The 27,473-nt window shown below is 36.6% G+C and overlaps 1 protein-coding gene across 1 annotated transcript in view; it reads left to right on the forward strand.

The window, feature by feature from the left end:
- Window positions 1-26,933, forward strand: part of LOC119087687 (cadherin-related family member 3-like) — an 88,840-nt gene extending 61,907 nt beyond the window's left edge. The window contains exons 17-20 of the mRNA XM_037204289.1: window positions 4,720-4,861; window positions 5,042-5,295; window positions 25,426-25,556; window positions 26,840-26,933. Of these exons, the coding sequence (XP_037060184.1) occupies window positions 4,720-4,861; window positions 5,042-5,295; window positions 25,426-25,556; window positions 26,840-26,933 (621 nt within the window). The remainder of the gene's footprint in view (window positions 1-4,719; window positions 4,862-5,041; window positions 5,296-25,425; window positions 25,557-26,839) is intronic.
- Window positions 26,934-27,473: the final 540 nt, after the last annotated feature.

Genomic DNA, 27,473 nt, shown 5'->3' on the forward strand with positions numbered 1-27,473 from the left:
AACTACAGGAGAGCTATTTCCTGTTCACAGAGAGAAGACTCAATATTGTTAACATACCACTTATTTACAACTTGCTCTAAAGAATAATTGCAATCCAATAAAAATTCCACATATTCACTTTATGGATATTGTCAGGCAATTTGGAAGAGTCAAATACTATGAATGAAATATTGAAGACTATGAACAAAATCTTTAAGATGATAGAGCAGGCTGTAGTGGCTGGGAGGCCCAGCGAGGTGAATTTCCATGAATTTGGGCCTGGTTTGGTCTACAGAGCTACAGTGTGAAGTGATGGCTCAAAAAGGTATAAATGCATACCAATTAAGATGGTGTCATATTAATGAAAGAACAGAGAAACAAATTAATAGAACAAAGCCAAATCAGTCATCAAAGACAGTGTCTCCAGTGAGTGGTGCTGGAGGCTGATGGGGCAAAGACCTCACACACTTGGGAGACTTTATTCAGTATGGTTTTACATCTAAATATAAAAGGGAAACTGTAAAACTAGAAAATATAGAAGAATTCTGCGCTACTTTTAGTACCAATCTTAATGGACACAGGACACATGAAAGATCTGACCAACTGGGCTTCACCAAAATTCATTATTTTTTATTTCTGAAAGATGATGTCCAAAAACTTGAAGACAAGCTACAGTGTGAGAGAAAATACTTGTAAGAGATGTGCCTACTTTAAGACCATTGTCCAAAGTATTCCAAAAATGCAAAAAAAAAAAAGATCAGTAGTAAGAAAAGATAGTTTAGCAAGGTGTGAATGACAATAGCAACAAAAAAATGAGCAGATATTTTACTAAAGATTTGTAGGTGGAAGCAAGCATACTAAAACCTGACCAACAGTGTGATAAAAAGGGGAAATATTAAAACTATAATGAAAGACTAATAGAAATGCATTTAAATGGTAAAAATAAAAACACTGACACCATCAAATGCCGAGAAAGCTGTGGGGCAACAGGCACTTGTGTTCCCTACAAGCAGTAAAGAACCGTGGGTCTACTCTAGACTAGTTCAACATTTTCTAACAAAGTAAAAATACTCAATGACACCATCTGGAAGTAAAGGTCAATAACATTTAGTTTAGTTAACTTTCCACCCCAAAGCTGGTCCTCGGATGTCTATAGCATCTGTTTATAACTGCTCAAATTTAGAAGTAAGTGGGATGCTCTTTAGTAGGGTGAGTGGATAAGACTTACTTGAGAAATCATGATTTAGATAAGATGTAATAGATACATATTACTGAAATTTTATTTTAGGGCTAAAATCTGAGGAACTTATACTTGAAAACCCTGGATGAGTTCATTAAAGTAGACGGGTCTATATACTATGTTCTGAAAGTAAAGGAAAAAAAAAAAACACTTTTCTTTTGGAAAGCTAAGGGACCTGGAAAAGATGGGGACAAATGACTGCTGAAGAATCCCCAGTAGTGATACTATTTTTACTCCAGTTTGATCCTTGGGAGTGTGCCAGACCATAACAAGGCAAGTTCCAGATTCTGATGAGCAGATACTCTTGTGTTGGCTGCAGTACCATTTGCTGTCTGTCAACATCCATACCATCTTGTATTAGAGCAGCGTGTCAGACGTATAACTGCACTTGCCATGGAAACCAAGATTCCTCAGGAGATTCTCAACAGTGGGATGAAAACAACCTTGGATAGTCTACCCACATGAGAACTTTTCTTTCTGAGTCTTCTCTTTCTTCTTTGGCCAAAACAAGAAAATGCAGAAATAAACCCTGAGGGGGGCTGCTTTTTATTTTTGTTATTTTTTTTACACTGTATATGAGCTTGACTCCATTTTCAATGTTGCTGTTGTTTAATACAAACTACTCTGTTTGTCATTTTTCCAACCAAGCAAATAACCACAGCAACAATAAAAGGAGGGGTAGGAAGCATATTAATACATTTTTTTTTGTTATTTGGCTCAAGGATAGTTAGAATGAGTTTAAAAAAAAAGACAAGGAGAAGATTAGGTCTGTGCCCACCCAGAACTGAAAGGCCTTCCTGAGTAATGCAAGCCCAGACTGAGGCTAGAGGCTGTATGAGCTTAAACCCCAGAGATAACATGAAAATGGCCCCTGGGTGTCCTCTGAGACTGAGGATGTTCACTCAGAGTCCAAAAACTTAAGAACATATGTTTTACACGGGAGAAAGCCAACACACAAACTTTCCGGTAAGTACTACGAATACCATATGGAAAACTGATCCCATAAACTAAGAAGAAAAACATAATAAAGGAATGAGTTTTGAATCCCACTGTGCCAGTTAAAGGATATATTCCAGTCTTTTATCCTAACTTCCAGAAAATATGAGTCAATTGGAGTGAGGGGTCTGACAAGTATTTCAAGGACCTTTTCTAACTTTCTTTGCAAATCTTACACAACTGCCTGCATTGTCTTGTTACTTGAAAAAAAAAAAAAGGTTCCTCCTTTCCCAGCAGCTATCAGTTACAAATAGCTTCTTGGTTAGGGATGGAACCCTGTCTCCAATTCCCCTTTCAGTGCTGGGACTGACAAAATAAACTCCCAAACCAACTCTAATCAAGAAGAGGTAGGGAAGGATGTTACATCCTCATCGAAGGAAAATCCACAAAAGGAACATCAAAATTCTAAACATCTATGCACCAAACACAAGGACACACAACTTCATAACTATCCACTTAGTCCTTCCGTTTTACTTTAAAATCAGAGTCTAAATCACATTAAATAAATGGTCCACAGTTTATCAAGTTCTCCAAACGTACTATATTTGTATTAAAAAACTTAAAACAGATTTACTTATTTGCCTTTTCTAGTGTATGTGTATTCATGTTTGCCTGTATGGATACACACTACATGTATGCCTGGTGTCCCAGTAGGTCAGAAGAATGTGCTTGATTTGCTGGAAATCCAGTTACAGATGGGGGTGATCTGCCATATAGGTGCTGGGAACTGAACCTGGGTCCTCTACAAAAACAGTGAATGCTCGTAACTGCTGAGCCATGTCTCCAACTCTTGCACTTTAAAGCTTGATGAATTTCTGTATGTAAAGACAATCTATTCTAATCCAAATGAAATAAAAAATGATAAATATTGCTGAATTATGATTTATGTATTGGGAATACATTTTATTTATTAGGAATTAAGAAAATTTAAATAGTACGTTTTATTTAATAACCACCTTAGGTAATCATAAAACAACACAGGGATTGAAAATGCCTTTCCAGATTACCCAAAGATAATTGCAACCTAATTTATTTCTCTTTAATTGGGAACAGGTTTTAAAGAATTTACTAAATGAACTGGCTGTTTGTTTTTATTTATTGAAATTTAGTTAATAAATACATATAATAACATTTCAGAGTATGTTTGTTCCAGAATTATGGTGATTTTAAGGTGTATGAACAACTAAAACCATAGTTTTGCTTTCTTGTGTACTTTGTATTGGTCAAATTTCCATAAAGAATAATAACTTAGTAACACGAATATGCTATGTTCTAGTGTAATTGGAGATCCAGTTACTTAAGAAAATGATGGTCTTTTGCCAAAATTAATTCTGGCAAGCAAGATTGGAATGATATATTAAATTCCAAGCCATAGAAACAGCACCTCAAAATAAGAAACTGATGATTCAAGGTTGGCAGGATCCCCTTTGCTTAATTTAAGAACAAGCTTAAAAGCTGGCCATGATGTTGGAGCACTAAGAATTCCTTCTTCCAGAATTTTCCCAGAGCTTCAAAATGTAATGGGAATATCAAAATGGTTGAGGAGAATTGCAATCTTGGGAGGTTGTTCAGAGATGCACTCCGAGTCCACCAATGAATGTGAACTGTACACGAAAAAAACAGCAATTGTAAAAACATTTAGATAATTTATTTCTGAAAAATATTTTCTTGGCTCTTTCTTAAGTTTTAAAATGGCATGTTTACTTTTTTATACCTGTTAATTATTTTATACTTGTTTATACTATGTTAAGTACATAGATGAATTTTTAAAGATAACCACAATCCTTCGAAATTTGTGAATTCAAATAATTTATTGATTCTTGTCCCTGTCACTTCACTCTTCTCCTGGTAACTTAGATGATGCTGGTTATCAGTTCATAATGTGAAATTGTAAGCCCCCTTAATAAGACAGCAGTGCTCCTCGGCACAGTTCTAGGCTTTTAGGCATGAGGCACTTGAAAATTAAGTAGTACTGTTTCCTATGTGTTGTACATGAAGGGGCAACTATGGTTTCCAATTGGTAACATCAGCTGTCTACTATATCTATTTTATTTCACAAGTTAGTAACTCAAGGGAAAATAAAAAGGTGAATGAGTAAGTCAGCAGGAAAAAATGGTGAAATAATGTTTCTGTGAAGAGACACATTGGGAAAAATTGCAAAAGTGAGGAATCTTGTGGACATTAGCTTTGAGCATTTAAATGACCATCATTATTCTGCAATCATAGAATCTGAGTCACTGTAAGTCTCTCTCTGTCTCTGTCTCTGTGTGTGTGTGTGTGTGTGTGTGTGTGTGTGTGTGTGTGTGTGTGAGAGAGAGAGAGAGAGAGAGAGAGAGAGAGAGAGAGAGAGAGAGAGAGAGAGAGAGAGAGAGATGTATTTCTATAGTTTACTGCAAATTATCTAGGCCAACACTATATGCGATAAAAATTTAAAAAGTGACTAATTGTATATGGTGAGATTTTTTAAATATGATTTAACCTAAGAAAATGTTCTTTTGTTGTAGAATGTGAATGATGAGCCTCCTGTATGCACACCACCACATTTAGAAATTCGGATTTATGCCACCTTTAGGGGTCCTTTCACTCGCCTCAATTGCTTAGACAAGGATTCTCCACAGGATCATCTAAGCTATTCAATCATAGGAGGTAAAGCATGTGAATTCAAATTGGTTACTTCCATGCTGTTCCATGAGATTCTCATGTCAGATACTTTGTAACTGTTGGGAACATTTCACAAAATATATTTTAAACAAAAACTTAAGCAAGCAAATGGAAATAAGCATTCATAATAGAGTTTCCATTATTTTATTACCTCATCCTTCTTAGGAAACTCAAATAATCAATTCACACTTTGGAGAGAAGGTGCTGAGTCTCCATTTCTGGCCACTGGGCAGAATTTCCAGTATGATCTATTTCAAGGAATTCAAGATGTAGTGACGTTCCAGTTACTTATTGAAGTCACTGATGAATTGGGTGAGAATGCAGCCACTCAGCTGACGGCCACTACTACAGTCATAATTCATGTGCTTCCCTGGACCACAACACAGCCAACTTCTTCCAGAAAAACAGTTCCAACTTCAGTAAGTAACAATGATAACCTGTAATTCTGAAGGAGTTTGAATTAGTCACACTCACAGAAAGTTCTTGAGAACTCTCACAGTAATTACCCCATTGTTTTGGCACTGAAAGACATTAAATGAAAGTTACTTTAATATAGTTGAATTCTCAACAGCACAATAAGAGGTAACTATTGTAGCTGTTAGCTAGCAGTGTCGAAGTGAAACAATCATATCAACCATAATCATTTTTTGTTTTCTTTGCTATTTAGAATTCCTAGTAATTCTGTTCATTTTAAAAAAGATTTATTTATTTATTTTGGGTACATTGGGGTTTTTCCTGCATGTATATCTGTATGAGTGTGTCAGATCCCCTGGCACTGACAGTTGTGAGCTGCCATGTCGATGCTGGGAATTGAACCCTTGTCCTTTTGAAAGATCACCCAGTGCTCCTAACCACTGAGCTATCTCTCCAGCCCCAGTTCTGTTCATTCTTATCATAGTGTGTTTTTTCTTTTTAAATTAATACTCAGGAATAATTTATTATGTAAAATGTTATTTTATACTTAGAAAACATATTTGGCTGCTTTCTATTTTAAGAACCATTATTGGTTAGGATTGGAACACATGAATTTTGAAGAAACATAAGCATTCATTCCTTAACACATTTGACTTAGTAAGTTTAGTATAGTTTATAACTACTATACAGTGTCAAATTATGGTACACTTTTTTCAATAGTTGTGGCTGAAAATAAGGTGAAGTCTTCCTCCATTGTAGAGGAAAATAAAAATGCAGTTTTTAAGAAAAATTATTCATATGTTCATGTAGAGAAGAGAGAACTTTTCAAGGAATAGGTATCAATTTTCACAGGAAGAATATAGTAAACTACAAGAAAGTGATTGTATAAGCTCTTTTCTCTTTCAGGACAAAAAGGGTTGGAGGTATAGCTTTGTGAGAAAGAAGAAGTTTGTACTTAGTAGATATAGAAACTATTGGAACATGGGATATCTTGAGACTGAATGGGCTGGAATTAGGAAAGACCTGAATTTACAATCATTTCACAGCAAACAAGACAAATCCAGAGTGTTTGGTAGATTTTAATAATATTCAAGCAAAGAAAAAATGATGGTGTAGTAAAACTGATTTTTGTATGACTTAAGACAAGTCAAGTTTAAGCAACCAAGTCCCTATGCAGATCTATGACATCACTAACATATCTTTGTTGCTTTCTATTCACTATGTAACAATGCTAATCCAAAGAGACATACTTGAAATAAAATAGTCATTTGCTGAATAAGTTACAGAAAATATCCCATTTCTTGACTTCATGGTTAAGTTTTTGCCTTAGATAGAGAAAAACATAATAATACAAATTTTAATATTCTAAATCTAAAGAAAATAAATGGAATTTTGATGCTACAGTACTTAACTTCTCCCAATTGTTTAATGAAGTGATGTGCTTTATTAAAGCATTAGTGTTTAACAGCCTGAATTTTCCCTCCCATACAACTGTCATAAATGAACTGGTTTTGCTTGCTTTGTCTTCGGCTTCAGGGATTCTAGTCATACATTTGATTCAGTCAAACTCCATCATTTATGATTTTAAATATGAATATTCTTCTGGTCATCAGCAATTAGTTTTTAACCTCTCTACTCATCTCAGGGTATATATTCATAGATTTCCACATTTAGGGAGTCCTTTTTGTCAGGCAAACAATACAAAAGACCCATCTTGTTGGTAATGTGGCCAGATGTCAGAGTCACATTCCAAAGAATTAAGATGCATTGTTTCTCCTTCCTGGGTCAATGTGAACCTCACTTGTGCATTCTGAGTCCTTCTCCTCTAATGGATCCTGCTCCTCTGTGAGAGATTATTTTAGCCTACATTGTTATTGGGGGTAAATACATCCCTCACAACTTACACCCAAATTTCTGCCATCCAAATGGCTGAAAGCAAAATCTAGCAAAGCAGAAGCCATTATAGTAGAGTGTAATAGGGAAAATAAACAAGTTCTGCACCAAAATGTACAAGGATTTTTTTTTATTTATAGTAGAACTAAGTAGTATTGTAATCCATATACTTTGCTTGGCAATGCACATTAGGCTTTCTAAACGAGGCAGGATGATTAAAGCTGTCTGGAAATGATTTGTGACCTGCAAAGTCATTTCCACTAAGTAAGTGATTTTCCCTACAAGCCATATCAGTGTTAATGTTTGTATGTGTACTTACACAATACACAGACTCCACAGGGAGATATGTGTACTTCTCTTTACAGAAAAAATGTTACCAAACCAGAAATGACCTTATGAGCTCTGTAGTTCATCGTGTTTATTATGGAGGAAGAAAAAATGCTCCTCAGACAATTCTAACTTTCTGGTGATATTTTATCTGTGTACCCCAATAAAACTTATGAATTCCTGAATAGCCTTGTAAATAAAAAACCCAGAACCAGATATTGGGGTTAAAACCTGAGATATCAGAGGAATATGAAAAGCCATAGCCAACGTCAACTTACCAGATGCCCCAGTCTCCAAAAAGACCTACTTTCTGTATACCATGTCTATATGCCTTTCTGTTCTGCCATATCATTTCCTCTCTCTGCACAACTGTTCTGCCATATCATTTCCTCTCTCTCACTTCCTGTCTGTCTGTAGAGACATCCAGACCTCTATGGTTAGTGCAGGGATTAAAGGCATGTAAAGGTGCAGGTCCTTGCTCAAGTAGTCTATGAGGCTGGATCATCTCAGCCAGCCATCTTAAATTATCCTGAGCAGTTTGTATTCCAAAGCAGATCTTTGGGTGGTGTTTGGAAGCTTAGTGGTATTTTCATTGTCCATGTGAAATTGTCAGTTGTGGGGCCCAATCATCTTTTTTGATTTTTTCAAATTTGCTGTTATGCAAGGTCATGATTCCCTGCAGAAAACTGATAGAGACTAAAACACAAAAACATGTACGGGCAGGTAGATGAAGCCTTTTTTTTCTAGAATTATTTAGTACTCTATATGACCATTAATATCATGACAAAAGTTTAAAATATATATATTAATCTTATAAATTTTGATATAAAATTCATACCTTAAGTAAAGTTTTAAAGAATCAAAATAGAACCAAAGAATTGAGATTAGTGGCAATAGAATATCCCTTAAATTTGGTTTTCTTCTGTCCCATATCAGATGGCTCTTCTGACATGATACAGAAATTTTGCTTTTTCTTTTAACAAGCCTGCTTGAGTTTAGAGGAGAGAGCAATTTTCCAACTTCGAAGCCAGCTTTAATTTTTAGTTGAACTGGGACTACATAAAGACCATTTGTGTTAAGTGTCTGTAGAGAAGAGCAGAAACAAACATTTAGGAAGACATATGAAATTTTATAAGTGATATACCAGTAGGCCAATTTACTCTTTTTCTTGGGACATTTTTTTTCTAGATGATTTGTCCTTTTTCTTCAGATGTATCATTTGTCCAGTGTTCTTTAGATCCTTAGCCTTCATTCTCCTAAAAGACAAAAACAAAAACCCTTCCCCAACCCTAACTTTTGGGAGGTGCCCCTTTGACAAGTTATATCTGACCAAATGAAGAGCATTTTTTAGTTGTATAAATCAATTTAAATTGAATAGTCATGCCCGTTGATGAACTATCATCTCTTCTCATTAAGAGGTCTCTCTTGTTCATATCAATTTTGATGGTATCCATAGCTTTTCTTCTCCTGTAGAAACAAAAGTAAAACCTCATCCTTACTGTAATATATATCCTGTTTTCCATTCTGAGGTCAGCACATCTTTGAAGTATATAGGCATTTTAATTCTGTAGTGTTTTCTATTATCCAATATCTCACCACAGCTGTTGTTCCTTTCTTATTAGCATTGAGAAAATTCAAAGTTAATGCAACATTATGTAATCTATTTCTAGGGGTTTTTCTTACCCCTTTCTGTTTTATTTAGCATATCCTTTAGAGTTCTGTTTGATCTTTCTATGACTGCTTGGCCTATAGGATTGTGTGGTATACCTGTAATATGCTTTATATTGTAAAAAACAAAAAAAAAACTATTTCATTTTACCAGAGACACATGCTGGAGCATTGTCAGTTTTAATTTGTGCAGATATACCCACGATGGCCATGACTTCTAGCAAACACACGATTACAGAATCAGCCTTTTTGGAACTCAGAGCAGTTGTCCACTGAAATCCTGAATACATATTAATGGTGTGTTTTACATATTTCAATTTTCCAAATTCTGCAAAATGATACACATCCATCTGCCACATTTCATTGCTCTGAGTACCCTTTGGGTTACATCCTGCTGGTAGTAGAGTATGATTGTAAAAAGAACAAGTAGGACATTTCCTTATAATTTTTTTGGCTTATTGCCAGGTTATGGAAAAATCCTTTTTTAAACCTTCACTGTTAACATGATGGGTTTTGTTTTTTTTTAAATCTGAGACCTCCAGCACATTTCCTATCAATAGTTTATTGATCTCATCATTACTTTGTGCTAGAGGTCCTGGCAGAACCATATGAAATTGGATGTGAGTTATATATAAGAGATGATTCCTATTTCTGATTATATCTTGTAACTGAATAAATAACAAGGTTAATTCTGACTCCTCAGGGATAAATTCTGCAGTTTTATTATATAAGACCACTCTTATAGCATACTGAGAATCAGTAATTATGTTGAGTGATTCTGAAAAAATCCATTAGTACCTTTAGGATAGCATATAATACAAATTTTGAACTGAATTATAAGGACTTTGAACCACTTTACTTAAATTTTCTGACTTGTAGCCTGCCTTTTCTTGTTTGTTTGCATCTGTATAAAATGTACAGGCTCCAGATATTAGTGTTCCCAAACAACGCAGGGCAGGATCCAATCAGTTCTCTTTATAAGTTGAATTCTATCGCTTTTGGGATATTTGCTGTTAATCTCTCATAAAAAAAATTACTGTAAGCTCTTTGCCAAGGTTCACTTTCTCCCCATAATTTGTCAATGTCATCCTTATTTAAAAGTACTACAATTTCTGTTGGGTCTAGTCCTGCTAATTGACAAAGTCTCAATTATTCTTTTACAATCAACTCAGGATCTTTTCCACATAAGTTTTTAATTTTTTACTCTTTTTATTTGGTAGAAATATCTTTTCCAATATAATATCTTCCCTCTGCATTGAAATTCCTGTAGGAGAATGCTTAGAGGGTAAAATAACCAAAGTGCAATCAAACTTTGGATCCACACGATCCACATGTATTTTCTTTCCACCAAAGCCAATTCTCTCTAGCTTCCACTGATAATTATCTTGGACTATTTAAGTCCTTGTCACCCTCTCAGGTTTTGAAAAAAATTACTCAGTTTTACCCCAACAATAATCCATAGATGGGAAATGTCTCCGAATAATCTTTGAAAATCATTAAGAGTTTGTAATCGATTTCTCCTAATTTGCACCTTTGGGGGTCTAATTTTTTTGTAGAACTATTTTATATACTAAATAATTAACAGAATATTCTCCTTGCATTTTTTCAGGAGCAATTTGTAATCCCCAACAAGGCAAAATTTTCTTTACTTCTTCAAACATTCTTTCTAAGGTATTTGCATTTCAATCAGCTAGTAAAATATCATCCATGCAATGATAAATTATAGATCCAGGAAATTTTTTTTGTGTATTTTTTCCAATGGCTGTCATCCAAAATGTTGGCACAGGGATGGGCTATTTAACATTCCCTCTGGAAGAACCCTCCATTGATATCTCTTAACCAGCTGAGAATTATTTATGGTAGGCACCATGAAGGCAAATCTTTCTCTGTCTTTTTCTTGTAAGGGTATTGAAAAGAAACAGTCTTTTAAATTGACAACTATAAGAGGCCATCCTTTAGGTAACAGAGTAGGCAAAGGAATTTCAGATTGTAGAGAGCCCATTGGCTGAATTGCCTTGTCAATTGCTCTTAGGTCTGTTACCATTCTCCACTTATCAGATTTCTTTTTGGTAACAAATACAGGAGAATTTGAAGGGCTGGTTGATTCTTCAATATGTTGAGCATTTAACTGTTCTTGTACCAGCTCTCCTAAAGCTTGGAATTTCTCTGTTGTTAAAGGCCATTAATGAACCCATACAGGCTTATCTATCAACAATTTTAGAGTAGAGCTGTTGGTGGAGTTCTTGTGCCCTGTTCTTGTACAATCTGGATGGCTGATGACTGTTCTTTATAATATCTTCTAATATTTCTCTCAGAAACATGTTAGTTTATGGTTTATTTCTGAGGTTGGTGGAATGTTAATCTGGGTATTCCATTGTTGTAATAGATCATGGTTCCATAAATTCATAGCTATATTAACCACATATGGCTTTAATTTTCTTCTTTGTCCTTATGGCTCTATAAATTTGACCCATTTGGAACTTTGTTTCACCTTAGATAATGTTCCAATCCCTAACAGCTGAACATTTACCTCCTAAAGAGGTCAGTTTGGATGCCAAGATTTTGGTGCAATTATTGTGATGTCTGCACCTGTATTTACAAGAGCCTCCATGAGAATGTCATTTATTTATATTTCTAAATTTGTCCCTTGTTCACTTATAGAAGTTTGCCAAAAAATGCTTTATGGTTTCTACTGAATTTTCTGTTCTCTTTGCTATAGCTGTTCTATCACCCTGAGCAGCATGGTTTATGACAATAGGCATTTGGTTATTTAATTGCTCTGAGAAGGGGTTGCTTCTATGATGGCAGGAAAGGACTGAACTGAATTTGCCATGAGGGCCTGTGAGAGGCCCCTCAGGGAGTTTCCTGATGGCAAAGGCAAAGTATTATTTTGTCTTTTGTTGATCTACATTCATTAGTCCAATGTTTGCCTTTCTCACACCTTCTGCATAATCCAGAAGGGAAGGGTGCTCTGATGCCAATGTTCCATGAAGAAACATTGTTTCTATGAATGCTCTGTTTATAGTCCCTCTTTAGGTGCCTTGTTTACCACAATTAAAGCATCTGACATTATTTTTCTTCAATCCTCTTGAAATTACCTTTCCTATTCACATATTATCATGGTTTTCTTCCCTGCTTTTTCAGTTATGCCCCACACATTCATGGCTACCATGCAGCATAGAATTAGAATGTGGTCATCATGTAAAGATTTTATTTGTATATCAGTGTAATTACCTTCTCCAATAATTTGATCCTGGGAAATTTCCACACCTCTAGGCCTACATCATTGTTCTATAGTTTTAGCCTCCTCTTTCTACCCAGTTATCCACTGTAATTGTGGCCCAGCCTCTAGGACTGCTGTAGCCAAATCTTTTCAGTCCTGAAGGATAATTCTATTACAACTTGACCAAGGGTTTAACATCTGCTTTACAAATGGAGAATGCATACCATATGATACTATAGCTTCTTTAAGTCTCCTCAAATCTAACATTTCCACAGGAGTCCAGTTAGCTCGTACACAGCCTTGAGCATTTGGCTGTCCCTGTAAGGTTACGAGGTAGATTAATGTTTGCTGTCTGGTAACCTTAGTCTGTGTCTCTGTCTCTGTAACTGTATAATTCAGTGCTGAGATAAGTTCACCTTTAAATTCTTCTGTGGGTATCTTAATTCCTCTATAATTTGTTTAAACAAGTTTTTCTAAAACTTTTATCTTGGCACTCAAATTGACCAAACTTTTTAATACTAAAATAAAAATGATAAAACAATTAAAATTCATAATTGATGTTATGTAAATCCCATCAACATTAATTATCCTCTCATTTAATTGTTCCTTTTTCAGACCGCCTAATATTTATCAAACAGAGACCAAGTTCCCTCCATTGTAAAAATGTTTACCATTTTTTAACGTGGAAAAAAAATTCTCTTTTAACTCATTTCTCTCTTTAAGATATCTTAATTGACTCACCAAGTCTGCCTACTGAGTGGAACAGTAGAAGTTTGAGGGAGTTTCAACTATCTAGTGTGTGGTAGTAGTCTGAGATGGGAATCCAGAGAGAACCTACCACCCACCAGGAGAGAAAAAAAAAAAAAAAAAAAACAAAGAGACTCTGGCCCATGTCAGGTGGAGATTCAGCTGTGTGAAGCTCTAGCCTGAGCTGGGGGCCTTTAAGGCCACAAGGGGCTTTTCATCCAGCTGTGTACAGCTCAAGCCTGAGCCCCAGACAAGTGACATTTTAGTGAATTCTTGCCACGAATGTTGGGCTGCTAGATATAACATGAATTGCTAAATGGTCATATTAATGAAAAACCTGGAGCCAGGTATTGGAGTTAATACCTGAGAAATCAGAGGAATAGGAAAAGGCACAGCCAACTTCACCCTACCAGTCCAAAAAGACTTACTTCCTGTATACCCACTCCTATATGTCTTTCTGTTCTGCCATCTCATTAATGTAGTGCTATTTTATCTGTGTACCCCAATAAAGCTTATCTGAGGATCAGAGGAAAAAGCCAGCGACTATGTTAAATATAGAAGTCAAGCAATGGTAGCACATGCCTTTAATCCTAGCATTTGGGAGGCAGAGATCCATCTAGATCTCTGTGAGTTCAAAGCCACAATGGGGAACAGAGCCAGGGTGACACACATCTTTAATTTGAGCACTAACCATAGAGGTCTGGAAGTCTGTACAGATAGGAAGTGATGTAGCTGGGTGAAGAGAGGAAATGAGATGGCAGAACAGAAAGGCATATAGGAGTGGGTATACAGGAAGTAAGTCTTTTCGGAGACTGAGGCATCTGGTAAGGTGATGTTGGCTGTGGCTTTTCATATTCCTCTGAACTCTAAGGTTTTGACTCCAGAATCTGTCTCTAGGTTTTTTTATTTAAAAGACCGGTTAGCAATTTGTGTTACATAACTTCAATATGCTTGCTTCAGAGTGAGTAGGCATATATGCAAAAGAATTCATGTTATAAAATAGTTTTTAAAAATAGAGTAGCTACTATTTAATTTAAAGGTATGATATAATTATTAGAAAAAATTCACCCACATCTTTATCTGTTTATTCACTCAAGCAAACTTTGGGCTGTTAACATACAATATTGAATGCTTTAAAGAAAAATAGATAAAGATTTGACTAGAAATGACTACAATAATAGAAAGTTTTAGTTGTGTTCAGAATTGTAGCAGGCTCTTAAGGAAACATTTTGAAACATGTGCCAACCTAAGGAATATTGACATTTTTTTCCTTTATGGATAGTCTACAGAGGAGTGATAAGATACTTGTACCATGCACAATGTTTCTACGTTTGGTAGTTTTAATAAAGACACACACAATATTATATAAATATTGGCAGATTATGGAAGAAATGCCCACAATTACAATTAGTCACTTATAGTAAAAATCTAGATAAAGGAGACTGGAAGATAAGACCTTTGTGTAGAAATGCTTTGCCATATCTGAAATATATTTATGAAATAATTTTTTCATGCATTTACTAGAAACAGGTCAAAGAATATGAATATAATATATCATTGGGAAAACAATTTCTTTTAGGACTTAGCATTTATTGTTATAAGCTATATCTTATTATTATTATTATGAAGCAGATCTTTCTACTTAGGGACTTGTATTAGATATGAAAACTTAAAAACATTTCTAAGTGGTCAAAGTATACTGCCAGAATTTTATCTGCTTCTAAAATACAACTACTAAAACCCATTATAAAAATAGAACATTCTTAAAACCAAATTGCTAACAATGTCTGCCTGGGAGTTTTAGAGAAATGAAGTTAATGATAAAAAGCTTAAAACAATTAAATTTTATTCAATTATATTATAAATACTATAGGGTACATATTTAGCCTAAAACATTGTAAATGCAGAGAGAGAGAGAGAGAGAGAGAGAGAGAGATCAGCAGAAGTTCCTTGTAATTTTTGTAAAAATATATAGGGTATCTCAGAAATCACAATCTCCTGAAGACATTCCACAGACTTTTGCATATTTTACAGTGCCAAGTATGGTACAAGTATGGTCAAAGGACCACTGCCATATGTTATAGGGAAAGTATGTGACACTTTTTAGCTGAGAAAGGTGGGGGTTTGTTAACTGTTTCAGGATCTGATGCAATCTCTCTTCCCTCTAATGCAGAACAATGCATGCATGTGCACAATTTTATATTTCATTTCAGAGACTTGTAAAAAAAAAACAACAAAACACCCATGGAATCCAGAATAAAAAAACCATGACTAAAAGCAGGAGTAGATCCCTGCCTGTGAATTTGTAAAAAGAAAAAAAAATGTTTTCATACACAAATCTATGCCCCTTGTACAAAGTGAACAAAGAAGCCACTGAGAACGCTATAAATACACCTGAAATGTGGTGACACTTGGCAAGATAGACATCAAAATAAGAAGACAATTCCTGAAAGAAATGAAGTAAGATGGGATTGCTTTAACTACAGAACAGCTTAGTTAAAAGGCTAGTAACAAAGCAGCCCAACTATGGACTGATGAAAATAAACAGAACTGTTGTAAAGACTCTGGTGATCACCCTGTACCTCCTCAATCAGAGCCTTCTCAGAGCAGGTAGAGAAGAAGAGAGACACTAAGTCATCTTTCAAGAAATGAATTAAATTCTTCAACTTAAGTGTATGTTGTCTAAAGAGACAATGAGGTAACTGGCTAGACACTGTTTCCTGCAAATACAATTCCCCAGAGGAATCATGAATCAAAATTCCAGAGACTGTGTGCAGCAAATTGAGACCATAATAAAAATTCCAGGACTAATGTCTATTTTGACAGTAGGAATGATGGAAGAAACTTTAAATCGTCCTCATTTGTAACTATAGTTTTTATTCTTATTTCAACATAGAGCATGGAAAGGAGAATGTCTGTAAATAACTCTGTCCAGCCTTTCATCAGTTCTTCTGGGTAGCACATCCATATTTCCTGGTGCATATCAATATAATGAAAGGCTTTTATCCTATCAGTAGAGAACTGAGAAAAGACATTAGTGTACGGAGTCACAAAAATTGTAATTCTTTCTTGCCTTTCCTGAATCTGAACTTTAAAAATGAATACTGTGACTGTCTGTTGACATCCAGCTCTGTTCTTGCTTCTCTACTGTGCTCACTGACATACTACTTTTCCAAGAACTGAATTAAATTCTTGAAATTGAAAAGCAATTCTTATTAATATGGATCTCATAAATTAATTAATGTCCTTTTCCTGGTAAGTTTCTGACATATTGAAGTTAGTAAACTAATCACAGCAGAGATGCTTATACTGCAGCAGCAGCAGACAGATGCCACACCCCAGGATTTTGCTTCCTTTTGTCATTTTTAAGTTGTTCTAACAGCATCCTCTCAGACCCATTCATCGTATTCTTGTTTGTTTGTTTGGTTTCCAAGATAGGGTTTCTCCATGTAGCTCTAGCTGTCCAGGAACTTGCTCTGTAGACAAGGCTAGCCTGGAACTTACAGAGTTTTGCCTGCCTCTGCCTCCCAAGTACTGGGATTAAAAGTGTGAGCCAGCCGGGCGGTGGTGGCGCACGCCTTTAATCCCAGCACTCGGGAGGCAGAGGCAGGCGGATCTCTGTGAGTTCGAGGCCAGCCTGGTCTCCAACGCGAGTTCCAGGAAAGGCGCAAAGCTACACAGAGAAACCCTGTCTTGAAAAAACCAAAAAAAAAAAAAAAAAGTGTGAGCCACCACTGCCTGGCTTATTCTTTGGGGAATTAAAATATAGAAAACATTTCAAAGCAAGTGGGAGTTGTGCTTCCATAAGCAAAGTACCATTAAGCCACCAAAATAGATGAGAGCTTGTACTTTTTTTTTTTTTTTTTTTTTTTTTTTTGGTTTTTCGAGACAGGGTTTCTCTGTGTAGCTTTGTGCCTTTTCCTGGAACTCACTTGGTAGCCCAGGCTGGCCTCGAACTCACAGAGATCTGCCTGCCTCTGCCTCCCGAGTGCTGGGATTAAAGGCGTACGCCACCACCGCCCGGCAAGCTTGTACTTTTTACATTCTTAGTCCTTCTTTTAAATAATAATGCATCACTAATGACAATTTTGAAAGGACAGTGAATGCATAGAAGCCACTGGTAACCTAACTAATCATTTTCCTTTTATGGTTTTTGGTTTGTTTGATTTTTCATACAGAGTCTCATATAACTCTCCTGACCTTGACCTCTGTATGTGGCTGAATCTTGCCTTCCACTTGCCATCTTTCTGTTTCTACTTCATAAATGCTGGAATTACAGACCAGGCATGTGGCACTGTATCCTGCCTTTTTGTTTTTATTTTAAACAGGGTCTTACTAAATGGTGCTGGCACACTCGTCCCTGCCTCCAAGGGTGGAGTACTGGGGTTACAAGTGTGTGCTCAAGGATAAATCTCATCTTTACTTTTATAAAGCAAAAGCAGCGGTAAGAGAAATGCAGGACTCACTGTGAACTGTGTCTTAACCCTAACCCTGCCTTAGCTTAGGAAGTGGTATTTTCTGAGGTGTTTGTTTGATCACTGGCTATTTCTACCTCTTGAACTAAATTTTCCCTGTTCTTTCTATTTTCCTAATTTGAAGGCTGAGCTATAAACATAAGAAATATAGTAATAAATGGTCATAAACTGATTGCTCAGGAAATGTGACAAACTCATGTAGAGTACTTATATTCTTTATTGCATCCTTACTAATATGTATCATTTCCTAAACTGAGACTGGTTTACCCAAGATAGGCATAACTCCAGTTCATATCTTGTTCCAGAGACCTTGTCTGTTTGATTTTTTTTGCTAATTTTGCCTTTCTTACACTTCATTAGTTCATGCACACTTAAGAACCATCTTCTAAACACCAAGCATTGATAAATGAAAATATATTTATGAAAATAAATATATGGGATTACAATGTATTTTTGTGGCATGGGAAATTGATCCTTTGGCATCACAACTGCCAGGCCATTGTTCTGCCAATATGTAACACCCTTAGATTTCCTTTACAATGTATTTTGTATCATGGTCTCACTAACTTTCTAAGGCTGGTATGAACCTGAGGTCTTCCAGCCTAGATTTTTGATAGCTAGGACTACAAGCCTAAACCAAGAGGCTTGGAAAATTTTAATTTCTTAGTAAAGAGGCAGAATTGTAAACATGTCCCTTCCTTATGAAATTAAATGTTGAAATGGTGAACTGATAACAATAACTATAGAACTTTCGTTGTTGGGTAGAAATCCAAGAGCCTGTGAAGAAGCACTTTGAAGAGAATAGTGTCTGTTTTATTGACTCAGGATGCAGGACACATGCATAATGGACATGATGGTAGTGTCCTCTCTGCATAAACTAATAATAACAGGTCCCTTGAACATATAGGGGGTGAAACTGTTTACTACATAGCTTGAGCCTTCCAGTGTGGGTCCATGTATTACTCTTAACTTTCAGACATGAGGACTGTGAGAAAGTCATCATTTTTTTCTCAGGTGTGCCTGGTGATTAAGGCTCTTAGTGACCCTAAAAACATTTCATTTTCTGGTGTGTTGGGAAGTTAGATGCTAGACCAGTGTCTGAGCATTGATGTGTATAATGCCACAATAACCATTCCTCAAAAAATAAGATGCCTAGATGGGCAATGGTGGTGCACGCCTTTAATCCCAGCATTTGGGAGCAGAGGCAGGTGGATCTCCGAGTAAGAGGCCAGCCTGGTCTATAGAGTGAGTTCTAGGATAGTGAGGGCTACAAAGAGAAACCCTACCTTGAAAAACAAAAACAAACGACAAAAGATGTGTGCACAAGTGGTGCATTGTCAGCCCTTTCCTGCTTTCAGTGCTCATCCAACTCTCTTAAGAAATAAACAGAGTCACGGAAAAGATGTTTGGAAGGTTCTCTTTGGAAAGCAATGGCAACATTGAAGAAAAACAACCAGGTATATAGCTCCCTGTTTTTTGATAAGTGGACTACATCTAGACAAGATATATAATCTCCTTATAAAAAAAATGTACTACTCCTTTGCCTAAAAGTACAAATTCAACCTCATTGGGCTTCTCATTAAAAAAAAAAAAAAAAATCCAGCTAGTTTTTTAAGGAAAGTAGAGTCTTCCCTAGCCCCCCCCCCAAAAAAAAAACAGAGAAAGAAAGAAGAAAGGAGACAGACAGACAGACAGACGACAGACAGAGACTTCATTATATTAGTCTCTTATTTGTTGGTTTATGTGCTTTAGAGAATAGTTTTGAATTTGAAAGAAATTGGTGTTGGGATACATAGGAGGAGTTGTATGTGAGAAAGTAAAGGAGAAAATGATATAATAATATTATAATCTCAAAACAAAAAGAATAATAAAAAATAATATATTGAAGAAAATTTAAAAAAGTCTCCTCACCTAGTAAAATTGTGTATGGTTACATCTACTGAACTCAATAGTGTTTAATATTGTACAAAGTGCACAGGGAAAAGTCACATGATCTTCAGTGAGGATTATGTGAGTAACTGTGGGGATTTAAATAAGAATGGCCTCCTCAGGCTCATGTATTTGAATTCTTAGTAATCAAAAAGTTGCAGTATTTGAGAAGGATTAGGTGGTGTGGCCTCATTGGAGTAGTTGTAGCCTTTTGAAGTGTCTCTGGAGATGGGCTTTGAGGTTTCAAAAGCCCATGACAGGCCCAGTCTCTCTCTCTCTCTCTCTCTCTCTCTCTCTCTCTCTCTCTCTCTCTCTCTCTCTCTCTCTTCCCCCCTCTCTCTCCCTCCCTTCCTCCCTCCCTCTTTCTCTCCCTCTCTCTCTTTGTCATGTCTTTGCCTTTATCTCTGTTTCAGTGTTTATCCCTCTTTCTTTCTCCTGCTGCCTGTGGATCAGGATACAGCTCCTAACTACTTCTCTAGCACCCTGTCTGCCATGCTTGCCACCTTGCTCCTCTCCGTGATGGTAATCCACTAAATCTCTGAAACTGTAAAGAAGCCCCGATTAAGTATTTTCTTTCTTTCTTGTTTTTTGTTTTTTTGTTTTTCGAGACAGGGTTTCTCTGTGTAGCTTTGTGCCTTTCCTGGAATTCGCTTTGGAGACCAGGCTGGCCTCAAACTCACAGAGATCTGCCTGCCTCTGCCTCCCGAGTGCTGGGATTAAAGGCATGTGCCACCACCGCCCGGCTTAAATTGAAGTATTTTAGGTGAGAAGCATCATTTCTTGAATTACATAAAAAGAAACTATTAAACTGGGCGGTGGTGGTGCACGCCTTTAATCCCAGCACTCGCGAGGCAGAGACAGGCAGATCTTTGTGAGTTCGAGGCCAGCCTGGTCTACAGAGCGAGCTCCAGGAAAGGCACAAAGTTGCACAGAGAAACCCTGTCTTGAAAAACCAAACCAAAATAAATAAATAAATATTTTCTTTTATAAGCGTTGCCTTGGCCATGTCTCTTCACAGCAATAGACTAAGACAACAACCAAAGTAAGACAAATCAGTGACCAGGGAAATATAAGAAATTAATTCATTTTACATCATTTTGATTGTCTTTCTTATCATTATCTTCTTGTCTTTTTTTCCTCATTGTAGAAAAAGAATACAGGTGATGAATTGCTTTAAACCTTTGTTCTGTGTTTTATTTTAGATAGTCTTTCTATTGTAGTCCAGGCTTGCTTCAAATTCCTTTTTTTAAGATTTAGTTCTTGTGTGTGACAGGGTGTTTTGGCTGCATGTATATATATGGAACACATATATGCCTGGTACCCACAGAGGTCAGAGAAGGACATTGGATCTCCTGGAACTGGATTTAGGGTGATTGTGAGATATCATGTGATTGCTGAGAAATGAACCCAGGTCTTGCAAGAGAACAAGTGTTCTAAATGGCTACAAACTCTCTATGTAAGGTGGATTACCTTGAATCCATTTTAGTCTCCCAAGTGCTAGGATTACAGGTATGCATCACCACATCTGGAAGAAGTGTCTGTCTTTGTTTTAAAACACTTTATTTCCTTCCTTTCCGGAAGTTATTTTTGTTTAATGTAATACATTAATTAAATTAGTACCCAAGATATAAGGATAGAAAAGAAACTTAAAGACTATTATTATCATTGAAAACACAGAATCCATTAGGCAGATCTCTTTTAATTATAAGAATTCCTGGCAAACACCTTTAACTTTACACTTAAAAATGTTCTACATAGTCATTCATTCATAATATGACCAGGCCCCATACTAAAATAAAATAAAGTTTGAAGTGAAAGAATTTATAATGATCTCAGGTCATGTAGATTCTGCTAAAACAGTTTCACACTGCCGGGTAAACAATCTTAGGTCCAAATGGAGCGGCAGAGGGTAGCCTTAGTAATGAGGCAGGTTCTGGCTTGAGTCTTAGCTTTTTCTCTCTGTCACTATGTAAACCTGTGCTGAGTTATTTACCATGTGGAGCCTCAGTTTCCAGTCTGTCAATAGGGAATACTAACAGATATTTCATCAACCTTTCATAGTGCATTGGCCAGAACATGAGATGTAATTAATACATGGCGTGCTTTACTTTTTTTTTTTATTAACTGAAAACATACAGATATAGATTGTTTCTTATTTTGAAGTATTGGTCACAAACCACTTAGTTCTCATCTACAGCTCCTACTCAGGGAAAGAAGTTTCCATGTTTTCTTTATAATACTAATATTTTCTAATATTAATTTCATAACTTTTACTATTTGTGGTAAGTTTCTAAGGAAGTGGAAAAAAAACATTGTTTCTGCTAAAATCAGTAGTTTTACTTTTAAAAGTTATTTGACATTTTCAGTAGCCATCTAGACTGTATTTAATAAAATACTTGAGAATAAAAATTTAATGACAAATTTCTTATTGACATCTTTTCTAAAATGTCTTATTTAGAGAGAGTTAAATGGAATAATATGAAAGGCAGTACAACAGGCAGCCTTGGACATCTGCTATGACTCTGATTCTGAACACTGGCAGAAGATCCATGACAGGGAAGATTATTATTATTGTCCTTTCTGTAAAGTACAGCCAGTTAAGTAATTAAGGTTATGAATCAAAATGAATCAGCTGCATGCAGCAGTGGGAAGCTTAGAGCGTGGCCGAGTGACAGATGGGATTCTTCTGCTCTCACCAGTGATTTCCCCAACGGTGAGATAAATGTTTGGTGACACATAGTCGGCCAGTGCTGAGCAGTTCCTTTCCTCACTCCTGTGTTCTTCACTGGGAGGAGACGCCACTCCAGTGTCTGAGTCCATGGGTGTCTTTGAGTTGTCTGCTTAGGCAAGCATGAGAGCATTCGAAATGTCTCACCCGAACTTTCTAAGCAAATATAAAAAGTATGCACTTTGCACAACAAATGTACAATTTAAAATGAATTCTATGAAGTTTTGGATTTAATAATTTAATAATTTCCATAAGATAACACTGTGCAACTAATATTTGAACAAAACTTCTTATCTAGTAGTGAGATTTATGTTTCTATGTACATCCATGTTTGAGTTTTCACATTTAATAAATGATTTGATTTAATCAAATTCAAAGATTTGGTTTTGTCTTTTTTACAAATTTTACAAAGTTAAAAATTGAAATATTGGAAGTCCTAATTTTTTTTTTCTTGAGGTCAAATTATTTTTTAAAGGTCACAGACTTACTACATGATAGGGCCAGGGAGATCAGAAGCAAACCTTGAAGAGACAGCAAGGCTTGAAGTTTAAGGAATCATGTGACTAGTATAGTAGCTGAGGTATAAAATACAAGAAAGGGGCCTTAGCATACAATGTCTGAGAAGTTCCAGTGAGTACAGAGGTTGATTTCCAGTAAATTAAGTGACAAGTCATTTTGACAAGTGCTATAAACAAATGTAGGGCAGACATCATATCAAATTCTGGCCTGATGGAGCTGAGAAAGTCCCAGAAGAGCTGGAGGAATTTTAGGTGGGTTTTGATGGACAGAATGTGCAGAGCAGACATTAAGCAACAGCCACAGTTGAAGAAAGGTAGATGCGAGAGAACATGGTTTATTCATAAAAGGAGAACGACCAAATGTGTCCTGAGACAGAAAGTGAGGCTGGCCTGATACAGGGAGAGTGAAGAAATTAAGTAGATTTTACATAGATTGACAAAGCTTGGAGAGCTGCAAAATGCAAAATGCAAAAAGAAAGAGGGGGAAAAAGATGAGAGGCAAGAAAGTTAGACAGGTGGGTGCTACCACGAAGTTCAGGCAAGCGCTGGTCTCTGTTGTGACTTCTGTGCCCTGGGTCACCAACAGACTTGAAAACATTTAAACATAAACTGATAGCTTACTGAGCCTTGTGAAAGACAAATGAGAATATAAAATCCCACATTCAGTCCTTTCAAGTTTGGTCTGAATCACACAGTGGGAAGTGTGTAGCAAGGGAGTCCAGCCAACACAAAATACACATTTAAATATTTACTCAGTGTACAAGGATTACTAGATGGATTAGAATAATTCTATGTGCTGTACAAAAGGCTTTATACGTATCAAATGAAGCAAAGGACATGAAAGGTCTTGTAATAAACATGCTATGTAAATGCAATCCATTAACATGGTATTAATACCCGTAGAAAGATTTTGCTCTTTTTATATCACATCTCAGTATTATCCTGACTTAACTTAGAAGACTGACATATTTCCCAATTAAGTATGACTTTTTACAAACAAAAAGCATTAGGTAAATCTTATGTGAGTACATGAGAAAACCAAAGAGAAAACACTTCAAAAAATCTTTGCTTGTCAAATAAGTGAAGGGGTGAGTGTCCAGCGCTGTCAGCTTCCTGCAGGTGGTTGTGTGTCTGTGGGAGCTACAATGGCTGTTGGAGATTTTGTGTTTTGGTGTCTTGCTATAAATCGGATGTTTTAAACTTAAAATTGTTACAATACTCTAAATTGGAGAGTATGTAGTACAGGGCACTGAAAGGAACGTGGTCTTTGGAGACACACAGATATATGTGTGAACTCCATTTCTGGCATCTTGGACTTGGCACTGTACAGGATGCCCTCTACCATTTATCTCAGATCCTCCCTTAAAGATTGGCATTGGTGACTCTCTCCTTTGAGATGGGAATTAGGAGAAAAAACTAACTGAAGTGCTTTGATGAATAATGGCCCACAGTGGATGGTAAATAAATGCTGTGCCTAGGATTCAAGATTATATATGTTGAGTCCCAGAACAAAACAAATACTCAATAAATACTTGTAGAAGGAAAGATAGGGAGAGATGGCAGTAGGAGGAAGACAGATAAACAAGCACAGTTTAGAATCCATTTCCTTAGATTGTGGCAAATGTACTTGAGAGAGTGTTATTATTCCAAACTCAAACTCCTTGGCTTTAGTAATTCTCCAGCCTCAGCGTCCAGAGAAGCTGGAACTCCTATGGTGTGCCACCACATCCAGCTATTTCTTACTAATCTGAAAATAAAGCTGTATGTCTAAGTGACAAATTGTTAACCTTTTGATCTATTATTTAGAAATACAGCACAACATTATTTATTCATGAAAATTAGATCACAGCACTTTAACAGGCCTCTGTTAAGCTTAATCTGATTTCCCCATCTTCCTTTGTTCAGACATGCCCACACTTGTGTATTATAAAGCAGAGTGGCTAGTCATATAATGCTTAATCTTAACAACTACCCGCACTTAACCCGGCTGGGATTCCTTTTGCTGGATTGCATAAGCAATGAGATTTCTTCCACCACCCCTGTTGACAGGCTCTTTTTTTGCAAAGGTCTCTCTTCACCTCCATTTTCGATGTTCCCTATTTCCATGTCATCTCTGTGAAACTAGCTTTATAGATTACGTTACCTTAAATGTCACACCTAAACATGTACTTACGGACTTATCCTATCGTATGCTGCCATCTGCTGGATGCCACTGTTCCTTAGGTAAGGACAACAGTCAAAAGCCACTGAAAACCTTGTATTCCTTACTAGTTTCTTAATGGTCACAGTTGAGATAGTAATGGGGATTTATATGCTGGGGGGAAAACGTTCTGAGATTTTTGGCAGGAGACAGAAAAGGCCAATAATACTGTAGTTCATTTTGAAATAATACTTGCTGAGTCACTCTTTATTTCATTTAGCCAACATTCATTATTTGCCCCTGCCAAGATCATCACAGAATCTACAAAGATACATAAGATATATTTTAGTTCAATAAGAGTTTATTCCCTAGCGGGAATAATCATAAAGAAAATGAATATAAAAACATCCTCCCAGTATATTCTTATTTCATGTTTTTTGTCAATTGCACTGCTAATGCTTAGTACGTACTTATTGCACTTTCTCAGATGACTACCTCTGTCTTAAGGAAGATCTCATACTACTGGAGGCCTGACAGCTGGTTTCCTGCAGCCCTCACTATAACAGGGGCTCTCCTTGGGATGTGTCTGTATGCAGTTGCATGGTGCCTCTTCAAAGAGTAAGATTTCGGTTGTTGCTTCCCTTTGAATTTGTTCATAATGAAATCTATCAGGGTGCCATCAGAAACAGGATGGAAATGGAGACAGAAATGGAGACAAAAACTTTGGGGGAAATTTCTTCGTTGTTTTTCATGATGACTGTTTTACATGTGGACTTTGAATATTAAGGAAAACCTTCTGGCCTGCAAGCCAATAACTTTTAGCAAAAGTTTTGATTGAATGATTCTAACTTAAAGCCATTCATTTTTTTAAGTGTTCATAAATGAGATTTTAAGTGTCCATATGCATAATCAAGATCAGCATCTCTAATTATTTTTGCTTATCAAAGGATAGACAGAAGTCACAAAGTAAGAGACTAAAGAGCCTGAAGAGTAATCAGAGAAGGGCTGAAATAATCTAGTAATTACCTTGTGATCTCTCAGAGTTGGGCTATTGGTAGGTGAGCAGAACACAGGGACAGTAACAGACAGTGTGTGACCTGCAGGAACACATCCTTTAGTAGACAAGGAATTAGATCACAGGGCATCATGATAAGGAGGTGACTGAAATGCAAGCATCTTTCTTTGGTTTCTAGTTTTGTCCAGAGAGTCTGGCCAGAGAAACTGAGAAAGTGCCACTGCAGTGGTCCTTTGGAGAGTAAATGGAAGCAGAAATAAAGGGAAGATGCTAAAAATACTTTATTTACACCAAAGGCAATTTATTCTCCTTTTCATAAGCATAACAATAGAAGTGGGTTTATACGAATCTATTATACTTTCCAACCTTGACTCTTATCCTGGACAATGGAATAGACTCTGAGCGACAAAGTGACATGATCCAAAGGTAAAGGAAGGGTTAACAAGAAGTCTAGGAAAAAGAAAGGAAAAAGGGGGACAGCTAAAAGGGCCGTGGAGTCATTTGATGGGCGTGCCATGGCCACACACACATGAGCTCACATGCGGGACTGCACGCACAAGACCTGCTCAGGATCAAGCCAGCCAGAATCCCCACAGGGACAGAGGGGGGACTTCCCTTTCCTAGCTGATAAACTATGGGCAATTGACTGCTGCTGGAGGCTGGGGTGGGGGAGCTGAGTTCTTCACAGATGCAGCGCTTGAAAGGCTACACATGTTCCAGTAGATTTTCCTGTACTCTTACACATGCAAGTAAGACTAAGTGGACTGAAGGAGTCTAAGAAGAAGAGAACTCAAAGCTGGGAAGGAAAGCACAGGGGCAGGAAAGAGAAGTGAGTACTAAGTCCCACTTGCACAGACACACCCTGTATTGGATTCCTTCCTTCCAGTGTTCCGGCCTGCTCAAGACTGTTTCCTCGCTGTCACCGACAGCAGAATCAACCAAGTCCCGCTGTGAAGGAAGCTGCACAGGGACCGAGGTAAAGCAAATCCAGTACTTTAGAAAAAGAAGTTTGAGGGTGTACATTTGAGTCCTAAGTGATTGGATGTATTTCAAATTTAGACATATGTAATGGCAGGTGGTGCTTTGAAATGTTAACCCTTACCTTTAAATTCTACATCAATTTTTAAAGTAGCCTTATTCAATCAATGTCTCTTGACCACACAATACACTTTTAGGTCTGGGATCACAGCAGAGAGCAAAGTCAGATTTGAAATGAGAATTATAATCTAGCCTGGTATTTTTGCTACTGGTAACATTATTGCACTTTATAACTCATTTTGTTTATTTAATGACAAGAGGCATACAGGCTAGAAGAATAAGAAGAAATAGAGCACTTTTTAGAAATTTTACTTAGCATAGCATCAAAACACATTATTTCTATAAGATAATAGAAAATACCAATAATAGACGCTATCAATCTGAACTTTAAACTATAACCAGTTATGCATTATAAAATGTCAGAGGCTACTTTTTAGTACTGTCTAACTATGTAGGGTAGGTATACCTACTGATTTATAGTC

Source organism: Peromyscus leucopus, chromosome 3 (assembly GCF_004664715.2).
Source record: "Peromyscus leucopus breed LL Stock chromosome 3, UCI_PerLeu_2.1, whole genome shotgun sequence".
Classification (NCBI taxonomy): domain Eukaryota; kingdom Metazoa; phylum Chordata; class Mammalia; order Rodentia; family Cricetidae; genus Peromyscus; species Peromyscus leucopus.